At 45.7% G+C, this 18,505-nt stretch overlaps 2 protein-coding genes across 2 annotated transcripts in view; one reads left to right on the top strand and one right to left on the bottom strand.

Annotated features, from left to right (window-relative positions):
• Positions 1-318: 318 nt before the first annotated feature.
• Positions 319-8,809, top strand: LOC144937038 (tripartite motif-containing protein 14-like). Its single transcript, XM_078864275.1, has 3 exons — positions 319-676; positions 5,685-5,969; positions 7,173-8,809. Exons 2-3 carry the CDS (start codon positions 5,702-5,704, stop codon positions 7,700-7,702), a joined length of 798 nt encoding a protein of 265 aa, XP_078720401.1. The 5' UTR covers positions 319-676; positions 5,685-5,701; the 3' UTR covers positions 7,703-8,809.
• Positions 8,810-15,594: 6,785 nt separating this feature from the next.
• The window catches only part of SLC39A13 (solute carrier family 39 member 13), a 31,681-nt gene continuing 28,770 nt past the window's right edge, over positions 15,595-18,505 (bottom strand). Inside the window, exon 10 of the mRNA XM_078864611.1 lies at positions 15,595-18,369. Coding sequence (XP_078720737.1) covers positions 18,294-18,369 — 76 coding nt within the window. The 3' untranslated portion in view covers positions 15,595-18,293. The remainder of the gene's footprint in view (positions 18,370-18,505) is intronic.

Genomic DNA, 18,505 nt, shown 5'->3' with positions numbered 1-18,505 from the left:
ACAGCAGCAGCATGAGAAGCAGTAACAGTCGCAGCAGCAGCATGAGCAGCAGCAGCTGCAGGAGCATGAGCAGCAGCAGCATGAGCAGCAGCAGCAGCAGCATGAGCAGCAGCAGCTGCAGGAGCATGAGCAGCAGCAGCAGTTGCAGCAGCAGCAGTAGCAGCATGAGCAGCAGCAGCTGCAGGAGCATGACCAGCAGCAGCATGAGCAGCAGCAGCAGCATGAGCAGTTGCAGCAGCAGCGCGAGCTGTGAGCTGCAGCAGCAGCATCACGAGCTGCAGGTGCCGAGGTCAACTCGCTGCCGTCTGCAAGTGTCGCCTGGTGGTGTCGTTGTTTTCCGTCCGCGTTCTCGCGCCAAAACTTCCTGACTGGTGCAAGGGGGTGGGTACAGCGAGAAGCCGTGGGGCTCGCGATTCCCATCATCGTCGTCATCGTCGTCGTTACAAGCGTTCTAATAATTATCATCTCCATCATCACCACAACCACCACCACCACCATGAGCGCATGGCCCGAGCTGCCGAACTAAAACTTCATTCTCAGGAGCTGCGGTGCTGCGTTGTGTTGCATCATCGCCGTCGTCGTTTATTTCCTTGGAATTAAAATAGCGATCGTAGTCGTCGTCGTCGTTATTATTTATATCTCAACGTGTGCAAGCCTCTCAAGGGCTGCTTCAAAGGTGAGTGTCGCCTTTGCATCGTCAGCCGCGCTCCATCCGCTGCGTCGTCATCCCTCTCGCGATCCTCCAATGTGCTCATCATCACGACACCACGCGCGGTCATCGTCCACCCACAGCACTTGCACACTACACGGACGGCGTTCCCTGCCGTGGCTTCTCCTCCTCATCCTACTCGTAGCGATGGAAGCTTTATCCACCATCCCCGTGGGGTCATTGGGGGTCACTGACCTCGTGAGGTCATTGGGGGTCATAGACTCCGTGGGGTCATTGGAGGTCATGGACCCCGTGGGGTCATTGACCCCCGTGGGGTCATTGGGGGTCACTGACCTCGTGAGGTCATTGGGGGGCATTGACCCCGTGGCGTCATTGACCCCGTGGGGTCATTACCGTGAGTTTACAGGCACTAGAGTAATTTCTTTTTAAGCACGCGAAGAGGATTATTTATGGGATCCGTCGTGTCTTCGACCGTTTGAAAGAGCTATTTGTAGGCGATATTTACAATGATCAATAATGTCCATAACTTTGTCAAGTCCGCTTGTCGCATGCAATCTGCGTGGGTCGTTGGGTTTATTTTGACCATACTTCACCACGCTGGTCATGGGAAGCATGCAAATAATGTTATAGACACAGACACAGCGTGTTAGCTGTCATAAGTGTACAACCCACGTTCTGGATACACAAACAAAACCATTCAACAAATTTCGTCCATAATACCGTGGCCATGAAAGGAAAACAATATATGATAGGCGACGTTTCGAGCAATGACCCTTCATGCCACGTTAATACATCGACCAGAGACGTAGAGTCTATATGTATGTTGAACTTCTTTCGCACCGTACGTAGCCAAGCGTAAAGACGATTAAACTAATCACACACAAAAAACTGTTCTAAAGAAATGAGTTTTCGTTTAAATTTAAAAATGCGTAGCTCCGGTAGCTTCTGAAGGAAAAGAGCTTCCACCATAGCCGAATGTCATTCTTGTTTGTGTACCTGGAGGCGCAGTGCGTGCGCTAACCCATTCACACACGCACACACTCCCAGGTAAACCAGTTGGGTCACAACACAATACAAGAAAATGAAACTCCCCAATGAGGAAATGCATTCGTCTGGTGGGTTCATCATCAGCAGCAACAGCGGCCACGGCCGATCCACTGCTGGATGAAGTTCTCCCCAAAGTCGTCATTGTCTCTCACGGTCCTAGCTACAATGGAACGATAATATAATCGATGTCATGGAAACTATTTGCCAGTATCAAAGTATGAAAAATAAGAATAGGTTTTAACCTTTCTGGCAATACAACAAATGTTCAAACACCTGTTCAAAGGAATCAAGTCTGCATTAGCCACGCGTACCTGTGGTGAACATGCAAATAGACATGCTCTGATAATGATGTATGCATTGTCTTGAACATCATGGGACCTCCTTTGCCAGTATCAAACATATGAGAATAGGTTTTCTTTCCCATTTTCTCTGGTTTTGCAGTAGACGGCCGTCTCAGGTTCCTTAGAAAAAAACATGGCAATGTTGCCATGTTTTAATCTGATGTAGTCCCCTGCCTAAACCTACGTTTCTTTAACGGCCAAATAACGTTCCTCAATCGATGTGTTTGGTTCCTCTTTAAGTTAAACTTTTAAATGTGCCCTCCACCGCTCCGTGTTTACTTGAAGTTCACACCATGCTGTAACTCTTTAATTTTATGGCCCCTGTTGCAGAATTATCTGGACCACAGGGCAATGACGTCTCTGAGATCAAGCTAAGTAAATAGAGTTATCTCAAAGACCGTTGGAGGACAGTAGTTAACATAACAAGCATCTTTGTTCCACCTCAAGCGCATGGGATTTATTTTGGATTTGTGAGGGCCGGGCTACCCTCACCAATTTTCACACTCGACGCTGATTAGGGCCATAGTTTATGTTGTCAAATTAGAGACTTCTATGGTTTTATTCTTATGCAAGTATAGTGTTTTAAACCATGTGAAGATGTGTTTTTACGTTTCTGTTATCATCTCCAGCTACTGCTGGATAAATGATTCCCCATGTCGTGTCGGTCCTGCGTTGTATAATAATCCACAAGAGCTGCTTTCATCGCTCTATCTCTACGGTGGATGTATCTCTCGTCTAGGGGGGCACATTTACTCCTCTTGACTGCCCATCATTATTCTTGACCGCTATATTCACTGTCGGTAATGGGAGTTGCTTGACAATGCTTCACCACGCCGGTCAGTCAGTTAAGGGGCTGCTCAGGAAGCGTTCAAATGTCACTGCGTCACTGATGTCAGTCATGGCCATGAATCAAACTCGGGTCACTGCATTCAGAGTGGAGTGTGCTAACCACTATGCTACCACCACCAACAACAACCACTAAGTGGCGGTGACCTCACTACGCTGCTTGTGCTATGCTCCGTTCACTTTGAGGCCACGTGCAGTGTCGAAGGCCCACTGGCAGGAGGTCATGAAACAGACCCAGGTGCCATGGGTTGACTGAGATGATTGTCAGATGCACCAACTGTGCTCCCCACCCGGCGCTCCGCTTGTTGTGAGCATCGCTCATCTGCCCTCCGTTGTTGCTGGAGTGTGACTGCCTCCAACCCCCCAGTAGCGTCCTTCACGAACCTCCTCCACAGAGGCCGATATTGACACTGCTGGTACCAGTCATCGGCAAGTCCAATCAGCTCCACATCCTTCAGTTCCCATCTCTGCCCCCAAATAACATACAGCCTTCATTAAAATGTAGCAGCGTGTTGGGTAACAAAGGGTTACTTGACGGGATCTCATAATAAATTCTGTGATATCCCATTCTGCCGGCCATTCTCTATCAACACTCCTTTGTGGAATTCCCTGGGCGGATTCTGGGCTTTGTCTTGAGCACAACTGCATGCACGTAAAGTCTCAAGGTTTGTCACCCTTAAGATTCACGGTTTTCACAATGTCGATTGTCTCACGCCCGTGCAATGGCTTCTCACGTTTCGTTGGTGTTTACCAGGTGTAAATAATATATGATGTCCTATTCATTGCAATGTACTGGCAGCTGCTTACAGTTCCTTACAGTCAGTGCCTTATCTTTACACACAGCCTGTAATAAAAAAAACAGCAGGGAAGTAACAAATATCTAAGGTTTTTATAAATAATAATCTGTATTTATGAAGTGCCTTTTATACAACAAAGGTACAAGGCCCCTTTACACAAATTAGGGTAAAACAAAGCACGAGCAAAGACAAATGTAAAAACACTCATATCATAAAAATGAATAAAAAGGACATGTAAATAAAACTGCAAAATAACTGGTGAATAAAATCAGACGGCTAAATGATTGAAAGCGGTCTAATCCTTGATTTAACAAGGGCCACTGAGCGCAAGAGCTCCACAATCGCAGAGCTCATAGTCAACACACAAATAAAACACATTTTTGTCTAAGCGGATGCAGAACATTTGCCACGTGTTCTTGGTTCTTTCGGTAAAATCACGTAGAAGGGAAATAATAAAATAATAACAATTTTACATAATAACATACAATTCTCACGACGTTTCGGCCACAACGCAAGCAGCCGTCCTCAGGTGAAGAACAGGGCTGTCGGAAAGGATTAACACCTATGATGTAATAGCAATTTAATTGGTGGGGGGGGGGATACATTGCAGTAACAGTGCGTGAATTAGAAAATGATAGTGAATCCATGATGACGGAAATTGCGACATCACTCGGAAAACGAGTCCAATGTAAATTGACATTTCAAAAATGAATAGCACTTTTCAAAGGGTCAGATTTCAGCGCAATATAAGCTGTCACCAACCAAACTTGTTTCCGCTGAGGCCACTTGCCATTTCCAAACAAGACGGGTAGACACTGTTTTTACATTCAGTCGTAGGCGCAGAGGTAAAGGCAAGCGGTAAAGATGCAGCACTGCAATGAATTATTGCCACTGCTGGTAAAAGTGCCTCTATACCGAGAGTTCAGTTTATTTTGAAATAACCTGTGAGCCAAGAAGCTCTAAAATTGGGTTTCATCAACAGGAACAACACCGCCACTTCTCTGGAAGTCGCAGTAAAATAAATAAATAATAAGCAATAAGAGAAAAAAACATTTTTGCGAGAAAATCGTAATCGCAATATACAAATGATCTCTTGACTTCAAGCTTTCGTGACTGCAGGAATTCATATTCTTTGGGTCTTTCGGTAAAGTCACGTAGATAGGTTCCAGTTAATATTTATTGTTTCTTTTATTTTTATTAATTTGAACCTATCTACGTGACTTTACCGAAAGACCAAAATAATATACAAATTATCTTTAAAAAAATGTTTATAGATGATCATCAAATACCACGTTGTATCTAGAAAAAAATACTAATTTACATCTGCCTCGAGAGGGTATCTTGATTGCTCTTCCACGCTGACCAAATGTCTTGGAAGAGCTGAGAGTACCCACGCTTTACCCTACCACACATGACCTACCTGCAATTATGCAAATTTAAATTGACAGCCTTCGTAGTTACGGATTAGCGGTTACCTGAATGTTTCTGCGAACTCTATTGGTGGGTCAACAAAAACACTTTTTATTTTACCATGTAAGCCCCACTGAGCTGTCTGCAGTGGCCGACTGGTACTATAAATCAGCCCAAGCATTTGTAAAAACACCGCCCAAAATTCGGGCCTTAGAGTAGCTAGGTTTGCAATATGACGACGTGTTCGCATGATTTTGCCGTGAGATCTCATTGGACCTATTTGTGGCTGGGTCCAAAAAAACAAATGGGCTGGTGAGGAAGGATCTTTGGGGATGCCGAATATGGGAACTGCATTGAAACTGAAAGCGTAAATAAGCAATGAAGCGTACACAATAGAGTTAAAATGTGTTTTTACTCTGATCACATTTGCAATTTCCTCACACAGACTGGCCCACAAGCTCTTAGAATGGACCGGCCCACCAGGCATTTGTCCGCACTGCCCTATGGTAATGCAGTGGCGTAACCAAGTCATTTCACGGCTGCACCTTCACCTGTATCCCTGTTTACACACAGGTCCCTCCCGACGGGTGATGGCCACCCAAGCTCTGATCCGCAGACAGAAGCCGAAGCTGAAAGTCTGGCTGTCGCGGAACCCGAGCTTCCTGCTGGATGCGCTCGACAGCAAGGAGATTATCTCACGCGACTTCTACCACTCGGCGAACGACATCCAGAATCGCGGCGAGAGGGCTGGCTACATGCTGGACTTCGTCATCGACACGGGTCTGGCGCACAAGCTTTTGGAGGTGCTCAATGACGTCAAAGACGAGTACCCGCAGCTGCTCACGTGGCCGCCACTCTGTAAGTGATGGGCTCGAGTCCCGGGTGTAACTGTGATTTTCCTAGAGATGTTCACATATCCGCCTATGTATCAGTCACCGTGTGACGTGGTATTGTAATACAGTGATAAGTACAACTCTTTGTTACTCCAATACTGCATGAAGGCTTCTACACGCCATTGTCAGTCTATGGGGTGGTTTCACCGTTCATTACCTCCCTTTGTAAGTCACCATGGATTAGTGACCGTAAATGCACGTAAACTTCGTGTTGTATGTAATGTACATTAAAATCAATAGGTCAACAGGAGTAAGCACAAAGAGACAGGCCTACATAAGAAGGGGTGAGCCCTGAAAGGAAAGGCATGGAGCTGAAAGAGAAAGAGTAGACCAAGGTTTAATCAGATCAGGTGGGGTATAAAGAGTTGTGGGGCAAGGCATAAAGAGGAAAGAGACAGAGCCTAAACAGGAAGGACAGGTTCCTAAGGCGGGATAGGGTCTACAGAGGTTGTTGATTTGAGGTCATAAACACATAAAATCAATTACATGTGTAGTGTAATAGCGCCGGCTGGTGGACAGCAGTGGCAACTGTGGTGGACAGACAGTGCACACGCCAGTGAGGGGTTGTTGGCAGAGCGGAGGAACTGGGGCAAGGGTCATGGAGGACCCCATCTGGAGGCCCTTTGAACCTGCTAGTGGGTTCAAGAAGGGAGGCGCAGTAGCATGACAGGAGCCGAGAGCGGGAGCTCGAGGCTGCCGGTGCTGAGAGTGGACTTGTCTCGTCGTTGCTGTTGTCTCATCACTGTCGTCGCTGCCATCTCCGCTAGATATTGCGCTATGAAAGATAGTAGTTGGGTATTTCAGTCAGTGCCGTCAGTGTCAAACGGCTAGTGTTGTGTACAGACTAGGCTAAGCTACTGTGGAGAGTGTGTGGACGAGACCGTGGACGTTGCATTTAATAAAGAAGGTGCCTCCTATAAACTCTGTCTCAGAATTGTTGACACTACACATGCACCAGCCTGCAAACCATGAGTGCCAAAGATGCGACCACAGGCCAAACTAGTGTGCATTAAATGTAATGCCAGGCAATTACCCGAATACACGTTTGGCCAATATCCTTCATCTGCACCTTCTTCAAACAGATGTAGTGAATGCTCCTATTGCGGCGGTGACCCTTAAGGAACAGGCAGGATTTTAGCAAAATTTAAATGTTTTTTTCTCTCTTCAGGCTTCTGCTCGCCGACCATCAACCGCAACTCGGTGAACCCGTGGCTAGAATGCAACGCGGACGGGAGGACGTTGACGGCCACCGAGCTGCACCAGGGCTACCCTGATCACAGCGATCGCTTCGTCGAGTGGAAGGTGGCTCTGTGCTCCGAGAACTTTTCATCGGGCCGCCACTACTGGGAGGTGTGCGTGAAGCAGGCAGAGATTTTCCGCGTGGGCATCGCGTACGCCATCATATCGCGAAGGGGCTCGCAATGTGAGACCTGGCTGGGCCAGAACAGAGCATCGTGGTGTTTGTGCCGGAGGCCCAATGGTTATTTCGTGGCGCACGATGGCATTGAGACCCCGCTGAACATTTCGCAGCTGGAGAAGGACAAGATCGGGGTGCTTGTGGACGTGGACCAGGGCTTGTTATATTTTTACGACGGTAATACCGAGAGTGTGCTGTACATGTTCCGCATCGGCCACTCTGCGGGCAGCGTGCACGCCGCGTTCATGATTGGCCAAGGTTCGATCACGATCGTCGCGTAGCAGGGAGCACTTCCAGAGTGGCCACTGTGAGTTGTGCATCGCATTCACTTTCCGATACTACCATATTCCCAAGATGATAAGACCCTCCGGAAAGTAAGACGTAACCCCAAAGTTGTACTTGGTGTCAAGATTAGAAGACGCACAGCGACTTATTCTTTGAAATGTGCATCTTTCTCATTACGCTGCAGAACTCTGTGTAATTGCGGGCAACTAAAACTCAAGATTCGAACCCATGATCACGGCGGTGCTGGCGCAGTGTTTTGACCCCTGAGACACTCGATCACGACAATTAACGCTTGTGAAACGGTCAGCCAAAGTCGTCACACTTGTTACGACATCTTCTTCGTGCTTATTGACTGCCCAGCGTTGGTGTCAATAAGTGAGCATGGTAACATCAGCTGAATATAGTGGGCTATGGAGAGTTTAAATTAAACTGGCGCCGGTGATGTATGAATATATGAATGTAATGTGGACTATCAAGTTTATTTTATTAACACAGGTGGCTGGGATTACCACGAAATGTGGGTTTTAAATGAATGGTGTCCTGGGAAAAAAAAAGATTTTCCACAAAATGTGTTTGTCCAGTAAATAGATTTTTGTTGAGGGAAAGCTTTCCATTAAGTGGATGAAAAAGGTAAATGGCTAACTTAATTGTGCGGCCATCTGTGGGAGATTATACAGTAAAACTAATCGCCATCATCATAATGCACAAACATCTTCAGAAGGTGATCCCGAGATAAAGACAACTTGGTGTAAAAATATCAATATTACATAGGCATAGCGTACATGCATACACAGCAAACAGATGGCCTCCGCAACAAATAGGCACTCTTAAGACAATACAAGTGACACAGAGCAAATCAACATAGCCCACACACAGCCGCAAACACTGCCTGAGTGTGCGCACGCACACACTGCACGCACACACAGCATACAGCCATAGAGCCCACACAGCACACACAGACCCAGTAAACACAGAACGTTGGTCCAAGTTCTGACCACATGCCCAACGTTGGCATGTCGACGTTGAGCTTTATAATGTCACGGGGTGACCAATAAGGTCTGCATTGGTCTGATAAGGTAGGCACTGATAAGGGGTTGATTCGCGCTCATGGCCAACACCAGTAATGATTTTCTAGACTGGTCCTGGGCCTCCCCTAGGTCGACTCAGCCTCAAATGAGTACAAAGGCGGCCGGCGTGGTGCTGGCCACCTACCCGCTCGTGTGCCGTAGGTGCTACTCGCTAACAGCACTTGCCTCTACAGTCTGCTAAGGCTATACGGGGAACTATTTGGCGTAGTGTGACTGACATCGGCCCTGGTGCAAGTGAATGCAGGTGTGGAGTGATGTGCGATTAATTGCACGGATGATCTTTTACCTGACTCAATGTACTAGACGGGACTGGTAGAGATTGAAGTTTGACTCCTCCACTCACGGTGCATCAAGGGGTGGGGCGGGAGGAGGGAGCTGCTCTTCGTCTGATGTTACTAATGTGAGATTAACTAGAACACTGCCTTTCGTAGCAGATAAGTGATTGTACTATGAAGAAGGGCCGTTGCCCGAACCGTCCCCTATTATGTTTCCTTTTAAAGCAGCTATTGACTAACTTTTTTTTTTATTTGTGCTTATGAACCACTGCCTTTACACAGCATCACCAACTTATTTGTTTTATTGTGAGATAGGTGGTCATAGTCCGATGTTAAGGTCGGGATCGTGGTGATTCGCGTTGGGAAATGTGTTTATGTTCGATGGCGCTCAGATTGCTGCGGTTCGTGTTACAATTTATTCATATCAATCTCACTTTTATTTCTCGCGTTTCGCCTCTCCTTCAACTACACTGGCTTCCCGTTTACAACACCGCTCTCGTTTTAAATACCTGACGGTCGTCTTTAAATATATCTCCATGGCCTTGCCCGACCTCATTTTTCCACTCATCCCCTTCCATGTCCCCTCCACTCGTACTCTTCATTCCCAATTTTCTCTGCCTCTCTCTGTCCCACCTTTTCCCCTGTGCCCAATCCCGTGTTCGGTCCTTCTCCCTCATTGCACCGCTCCACTGGAATACATTTCTCTTGTACATGAAACAGTCCCCCTCCTTAACCTCCTTCCATTCCGCTCTTCTCTCTTGCCCATTTTCTTCATTTTCCCTCCACTCGCCCCTCCACGCCTTCACGTCCATTCACGACCCTTTTGTGATCCCTAAGTACCCCTCTATCGCTGTCACTCATTCCTCAATCTTTTTACGCTCCTGCCATCTAAATAATTACATTATGTTACCGTTTTGTCAAGGGTCTTGAGTGAAGGCGCTCTATAAATATAATATAGATTAGATATTCGTTGCGGCGGTTGTAATCCCACTCGTATGTGCTGTTATGTGGACTTTGCAGTTTTGAACAGAAAACCCAAGACTTCGTGAATCGGTTGTAAAATAAACTTTTTTTTATTGTTTCATAGCTCCGTCTCACTGAGTTATTTTTGCAATGTGGTCTCGTTGCTGGGCCGGATTGAGTTTTATGGGGGGCTGGCTCTCTTTGTATATTTGTATATTCAGTTCCTTCCCTGAACTGTTTTACTACCACCCATGCCTGATGCAAAACACTAATTTATTTTTACCTTGTTTATTCCAGTTTTAGATTTGTCTATATGAAATACGAATCAATATGAAACGAATTTAATTTTGGCACATAGCCAGCATTAATACACAGTGATGTTTGTGTGTGTCTCAGGGGCCGTCCATAAATGACGTCACGCACCTAGGGGGGGGATCAGACATTTGTGACGATGTGTGACGATGGGGGAGAGGGGTTTGGGAAATGTGACGTCACATCAAAATGCGCAACTTTAAATAAATATAGACAACACGTTCTACTTAATTAAATAGACTTTTTAATAAATGTTTTCTCCTACAACATCAGAGTGCAGCGCCACATTAAATACGCACTACAATGATAATAGTTTAAAGCGATTTGAAGCATGTTTTATATTTTGGGGGGGGGGGGGGCAGAGCTTTGTGACGTCATATTTGAGGGGGGGTCTGACTTTTTGTGACGCCGTGTGACGAAGGGGGGGGGGGTCAAAAATCGTCCAAAATCACGTGACGTCATTTATGGACGGCCCCTTTTGTATGGTAATGTCTCTTTGTGCGTTTGTGTGTATACTCTTAGTTCTTTCGGTAAAGTCACGTAGGTAAAAAATGCAATTAAAATTAATAAAAATAAAACAATAAGTCACGACGTTTCGGAGGCAACACAAGTCTCCGTCATCAGGTGGGACCGTCACAGACAGATTAGCTGCATCAAGTGAGGCAAGGATTCAAGATGCAAGCCCTTAAATACAAGTTGAGGGGGGAGGAGAGGGGGGGCTTATCAGAATGTGGTAGCCAATGAATGGAACGTATCGGGAGGGGGGGGCTAAAAGAATGCACGAAGTGCTACGTAGGTGTCGGCGACGTGGACGTGTTTGTGCGCAAGTAACTATTGTTGCACATGCTAACGTATTGGACGAGGAAGGGGGGGGGGCTAAAAGAGAGTACGGGGTGCAAGTGTACGTGGACATGTATATGTACAAGCACCTGTTGATACACATGATAGAAAAGAACGAAAATGCCCATGTTTATACCAGTGTTGGCTGACAATAAAGAGAGTACTGTTAAACACTGGGGATCTTAACACTCGGTAAAGTAAAGTAAAATAGTGCCTGTCAGATAAGATGGTCCAAAAATGTGTAATTCAATCTTTTTTGCATGGTTGATAACATCTTACCAATGATTACTAAGTTCGTACCCATCATCACGGTTGAAATTATGTCTGTGTTTGTATATCTGAATGGCTTCGTGTACAAACCTTTGATGGTAGCCAGAGGGTTTGCAGAGCACCTTAGTCTCGGAGAAAACAATCTCATGAGAGCCCACCGCGTTGTGGCAATGATCGGCAACGGCGGAAGACTCAATTTTGCCATGTTTCAAATCTGACTTGTGCTCGCGGACACGATCAGAGACATGACGTTTCGTTTCCCCAATGTAACAGTCACCACAGCTGCAACTCAGTTTATAGACTCCAGGGTATTGCAAGTCAGGGATGACATCCTTCACAGATGAAATTAGATCACGGATTTTATGTACTGTACTGAATCGGACATGGATCTTATGTTTGTTTAGAATTTTGGAGATCTTTTTGGTCACGCCTGCTATGTATGGTAACGTGACAGTTTTGATCGGAGTTTCAAGTGGCTGTTTCTGTATGGTGTGTATGTCTAGTGACATATGACGTCACTACTGTGTCGGGTCTGTACGAGCGTAGTGACATGACGTCACTACTGTGTTGGGTCTGTACCGGTACTGTAGGCGGGGTGTCACTGAGGTCGCGTCAGGCCGTGACACTCCGCGTGAACCCGACAGGACACGTGACCGGATGAATGGGGTTCGGGGCCCCAGGGGGGATCTTGGTGGTCACGTGGTAAGGGGCCCGAACCTTCTCGAAGGATCAGGAAGGGGGGCGTGGCCGAGGGCGGGGCCAGGGGCCCCAGGGGGGAGCTTGGTGGCCACGTGGTAAGGGGCCCGGACCTTCTCGAAGGATTGCGAAGGGGGGCGTGGCCGAGGACGGGGCCAGCCACGTCACGGCGGTTATAAGCGGGGTGTGAACAGAGCGCGTGGCTGTTCAACCCCGGGATGAAGACGCCATCAGCTGTCCTCGAGTCTCCGATCTTCGTCCGTGACCAGGCAGCCCGTTAACCTGCCCTGGTCACGTTATGTAGTATTCCCCCGAGTGTTAGTGAGATCAGTAACGGTGGTCACCACCTTAAATATAGTGTTCAAGTTGTTTGTTACATTGTTAATAAATAGTGTTGCCTCCAAGTTGAGTAAGTGCCTTAATCGAATCCATTACATATGTATCTGTTGTGTGCCTCGTCGGCCATAATAGGCAGTGGCGGGCCGTGCACTTTACACCTCGGCCTTCGCCTTCAGTGCTATCCTCCCGCAATTAAACCGCCTTCGAATAACCTCACCATGACACACGGCTATATAATATTGTCATTCGATGTAACCACCCCATATTCACAGTCACAGTAACATTTATCGAGTGGAATAAAGTGATTTAACACGAGGCTCAACACCTATGAGAGTTACCATACACTAATTGCAGAGGTCATGAATACATGGTGACTGAAACCATCAAGGATGCACCACTATTACGCAGCATGACAGGATGCTGTATCACAAATCAACATCGCATAGCCCAAATCAATGTCATTACCAAAGCAACAAGAACAAACTGACAACAGTCACATTTACTCATACGACCACCAAGCAAGCAAAAATGCCGTAAAACACAACACAATAAGGATTCAACAGGCTTTCCCACAGAAAAAAAAATCTAAAGCACTACATCTAAAAATTTAAACGCCATGAAAAAAAGTTTAAATAAATCTTAGATGATGCTACATTACGTGCTAGTTAGTTTTACTTCAGTTAGCTAAGTGGCCCTCCGATTACGACACGCGAGAAATGCTAACAGAGGCGGCAAGGCCAGCTAGAAGGCTCCGGCGTGTCAAAGAACACGCCCAACACGGCAAACTCGACATCTGATTGGTTAAAGAATATGACAATCAACAACATCGTCCCCATTTGCTTCAACAGCAGAGGGGATTCACTCGACATCCTGAAGGCCTCAGGGTACATTTTTCACCCGGGAGAGGTGGAGACAGCACAGATGGAAAATCTGATTGAATAAAAGCTCGAATTTGTTAGCGGCACTGGAAGCAGCACAACTGAGGGAGAGAGTAGCAATGAAATTAAATTAATAGACTGATGGGAACGAACTTTGTAAAATACATATAGCATTAATGAAAATATATTATCAAAATATATTTATCTGATTCTGACAATCTCTAGGGCAGCAGAGAAGGCCTTGCTGGTCCTGACAGCCCGCCTCTGATAATTATAAACAGGACCCTGCGGGGTGGGCTGGTAGGAACGAATAACCAAAGAATATAAACATAATGTATTATTACACTTGTTTAGCCAGGAAAGGCCCACTGAGTCGAAAGGTTTTTGTAGGGTCCTGGCAAGTGTTTGCAGTAGGGGGCGATGTTGCTACACCTAATCGGACGATACGAAGGGAGAGATTGAGGCCTAGTTCTAGGCTTTAGGCCTAGCTGTAGGCTTTAGGTCGCTGTGAGTTAATTTGTAATTTAAATGTTTTAATTATTTATGTAAAAGCTTGAAATTTAAATGTTTCTATTTAAAAGCATCAGGGAATGTAACATTGTGAAACATGAATTCCCTTTCACACACGCGGGGGCACGATACGAAGGGAGAGTTTGTGGCCTAGTTCTAGGCTTTAGGCCTAGCTGTAGGCTTTAGGTCGCTGTGAGTTAATGTTTAATTTAAATGTTTTTATTATTTATGTAAAAGCTTTCAATTTTAATGTTTATATTTTAAAACATCAGGGAATGTATCATTGTTAAACATTAACTCACTTTCATACACGCGGGGGTACGATACGAAGGGAGACTGTGAGGCCTAGTTCTAGGCTTTAGGTCTAGCTGTAGGCTTTAGGGCGCTGTGAGTTTTTTATTTAATTTCAAAGTTTTAATTATTATTTAATTTCAAAGTTTTAATTAAAAGCTATCTCATGGAATTATAAGGGAATGTTACACTTGTTTAGCCAGGAAAGCCTCATTAATTTAAATGTTTTAATTAAAAGCTATCTGAGGGAATTATAAGGGAATGTTACACTTGTTTAGCCAGGAAAGCGTCACTGAGTGTAAAGGTTTTTGTAGGGTCATGCCAAGTGTTTGCAGTAGGGGGCGATGTTGCTACACGGACGGACGGACAAACGGACGGACGATATAATCTATTGGTGTCTGGTCCACTTCGTTCCTACCAGTATAATTATAATAGGTGCTCGCTAACAGTATGTTGTTTAAAAGGCCATGTGGGGGATATTTGTCGTTGTCTATTTGTGACTGCATCTTTGTGGAGGAGAGTATTTGCATGTGATTGTGCACGCGTGTTTTTGGTGTGTTGATACGTGTGGAACAGGTTTGCAGATTTTTCTGAGCATTTCTGAGGTCTTGGGGGGAGGGGAATCCCTCAGCCCAGAAAACATAATGGGGCAAAGTGAGGATGACCCTGCTGAGGTTGTGGTGCCTCACATATTGGAAGAAGTAGTCACCCCCTGCGAGTGGCTGGCTGAATTGCCATCTGTTGAGGAAATACAGAAGGCGATCCAGCGTCTGAGATAAGGAAAAGCACCGGGCAGAGATGCTCTCCCATACGAATTGCTGAGGGGAGGGTGGCGTTGGTGTGCAGACTGTCCTACATGACATCATAACAGTCTGGACCACTGGACGGGTTCTGCAGGATTGGAAGGATGCCCTGGTGGTCCCCCTCTAAGATGGGGGACCGGACAGACTGTAGAATCATCCGGGCATTTACACAATCCCCATGCGTAATTTCCTTACAGAATTGGAAATGCAACGAATCTTTGGCTACGCAATCTATAGAATTGCGTCGGTCTGGTACTCGCATACCTGTCAACCCATACGGGTTACCTGTATTGTTGTACAGGGAAATTGAGTTTTCAGCTCCATACGGCATACAGCCGTTTTCTGTTTATCCCTTGTGATGGGACTTTGTCGGATGAACGTTGAGATTTATAAGGCCCCGGGTTAACCAATAATGTCTGAATTGGACTGTAATAAAGTAGGCACTGATAAGGGGTTGACAGACATGTACTCGGTACCCTGGTCTTGTTTGCCATGGCGTTCTTTATTTTATTACAAGGCTGTCCATTCACAAGAGCTATAGTACATTAGATTGCACTATATATAGCCGAAGTGACCGATCGGCATCAAATCAGTTTCAAAATAACGCACAGCACACATTACAATGACAGCATTCCTTTTATTATAAGCAATTTTATTTATTTTAAAAATAAAGGTGACTTTTTTTTACAAGCCAAAATTGTAAACTTCATCGACATGCAGTTATTACGTGAATTAACTTTGTTTTCACCCAAATCAAGCAGAATTTCATCAGAAGGTAGTCGCAGTGATAAGTAGAACCGGGTTTAAGATGGTCAACCCACAAAACAGAGTTTCCTTTTAACAACACGTTACATTGCACCGCCTTAATAACTAAGCAGTTGTATACTTGCGTACAGCTCATGTTTGGCAGATGCAAAATATGGCTCTCCGATGGTATATGCTTAGACCGCCATGGTTCTGGCATGAGCTCCCAACAAACAGGAAAATGTCAGAAAATTCAGTTCCTGAAGATCCCAGCACGTGGAGCGACATGTCAGACATCATTCCAGACAAGTCGGAGAGCTATAAAGCAAGCAAAACCGCAGAAAGCTTTGCAGCAGAAGGAAAACTCGAAGCACCCAGAGGTTTGGACTGTAAGTGGCAGGGAATGGGAGGAAATAAATGCAAAAGGTCACGTGTGCCGCTGTGGTTAAAGATGAACAATTGGAAGGTCGTGAGTTAAAAATCAAGACAGGGGTCGACTTGGCCCTTCATCCCTTGACGATCGATGAAATGAGTACCACTTGGGTGGGGAATTATGTGGTCGTCTCTTGAACGAATTTGTCCTGTACGCAGGAATGTGGGGGTTTATACCACTGGCTCGGGACCAGCAATGGTGATACCGCAATGCCTTATTCTCGGTTAAGTGTGGGAACATGATAACCGACTTAATGATCTGCTCATATATTCAGGTGCAAACAAACGATAGTTAAATTACAGCAGAAACCGCAATAATTTGCGATCCAACAATCTGTGAATCCCTGTAATATGGTCACGAACAGATTATTGAAGTGGGTGGGGCTAACGTCTGCAGAACAGAGCCGCAAGGAAATCGTGACGTATATTAGCTCCCCCAGGGGGTTGGGAGTGGGCCGCCCCCAAGTATGACATGGCTTGTGAAGGGGCTGGGGGAGCCTCGGTCGGTGTGCTACTCTACATTCCTGGGGCCGCCCACCGTCAAATCTGGAAACAAGCATCATTCGGTCAACTAAAACATAACAGATTTAAAACTGTTTTTGCATTGTCAAATATTACCAAACAATTAAAACACATAATTAATCCTGCATAAGAGGTAAACATGCACAGAGCATACGCTAAAGATGTATTCGCAATATAGGGCCAAGGTTATTGGTCTTAAAAGCAAAACACTTAAGAGTTCAGGAAAACAAGAATATAAAAAATAAACCCAGTCGGAAATGTTTGTGCTTTCTTAAAGCACAACAGGCATATCACAACACCTAAGGTGTATTCTACTCTGACTATAATGCACACCAGGTTTATGTTACAGCATTTTAAATGTACTGGATATTGCGTGCATCCTCCACACTAAGCGTGCACGATTAATAAACTACTGCACACCATATAACTCGGTTTTTACAAAAAATCTCTTATAAAATAGATATTTTGCTGTACATCAATATAAATAATGTTGCGGTCTCTTTGGGCATCACTGTAATCCAGTAAGGCCACAAAGCGGAGGGCACACAGCTTGTGGGATGTTTGGTACTGGGTCCCACCAGGGCAGTTTTGCCACCACGGGAACTTTCTACCCACGATGCCGTAATGGAAGTGGTATCTCTACCCAATCACTTCACATTATAAATCTTATAGTTATTGCAAGTTAAAGGCACTCCCCCTGCTCAAAAGGGAGTAAGGTGGTGCTTATTTCAACTACCAGAACTGAGCCAGTGGTGGAAATGTTGCTTTTTAAAAGCGGTTCCTATGTATCTCCAAAGGATGACTACTACCGACTGCCTTCCCACAAAGTGGTACCTATTTTTATCAAACCCATCAGGATGATTGGTTGAGTCGACCCACAACTAGGGAATTTAACTCGTAATAAATTTGATTGCGAGTCAAATTACTCTACCACAGCACTACCCGGCTGATTTAAAATGTCAACGCTACCACAACTCATCGACACGATGAGCACTCTTAAAATGTGGGACATCACAATAAATAGGCAATGAATGATAAACTTTCAGCAAGTTATACGTAATGCTAATGAGCTACTCTTGGTCAAATACAAGTTATGATGATGAGATGGTTGTATTTTTGTTGATCCATGAAGAGCACACACTTGGCACCACAATATCAACATAAAACTATGAACTGTTTAAAAACACCACTGGTGTAAAGTGCCGATGTGTGTGTTTGTATTCATATATACCGATTATAACAACCATGTTCACCACTAAAAAAACAACATCACATTTGATAAAAAAACACGAATTTACAGCCAGATGACCTTTACAGCCCGTGGGAGTTGCGCGCACACCATGCTTTGAATCGGACGCTAACAAAACCCCATGGTTCATTGCGTGAAAATCGGCATCTGAGCCTGGTTCGATTTGCCTGGGCTTACGCGGTAGAAGGGAGAGGGGGGAGAAAGCGCAGAGTGAACATCTGTTTCCCAACTTCACGAGTCTTCCATCACAACGCCCACCACCGCCATGGGGGGGTGGGGGGAGGTGTACAATGTCCGTGCTCAGAGTCGGAGAGCAGGCGAGCTTCCGCCATCACTCGCGGGAGGCTGCCCGGGTAGTCGCGAGACCATCAGTGGTCAGTCCGCGACGATGGTCACGATCGCCATGACGCCGATGCCACACAGGATGAACAGCAGCTGCCACAGGGAGTCCCTGCGGAGCATCGAAGGGGGTGGGGGGCAGGGGAGACCGTTGGAGGTGGTGATGCATGGGGAGGTAGAACAGCAGAAGTGAATGTCGCGAGGATGGTAAATTCCCAACACAAACTCAAAAAAGTCGAAGCGTCTCC

The sequence above is a fragment of the Lampetra fluviatilis genome, chromosome 18 (assembly GCF_964198595.1).
Source record: "Lampetra fluviatilis chromosome 18, kcLamFluv1.1, whole genome shotgun sequence".
NCBI lineage: Eukaryota > Metazoa > Chordata > Hyperoartia > Petromyzontiformes > Petromyzontidae > Lampetra > Lampetra fluviatilis.
Note: the sequence above shows the minus strand (reverse complement) of the source record. Positions and strands in the feature narration are given on the sequence as shown.

What these genes read in the sequence shown, in the direction of transcription:
- LOC144937038 (XM_078864275.1), top strand. Translation starts at nt 5,702, where the DNA reads ATGGCCACCCAAGCTCTGATCCGCAGACAGAAGCCGAAGCTGAAAGTC. An exon ending in GCTCACGTGGCCGCCACTCT is followed by an intron (nt 5,970 to 7,172) that starts GTAAGTGATGGG and finishes TTCTCTCTTCAG; the next exon opens with GCTTCTGCTCGCCGACCATC.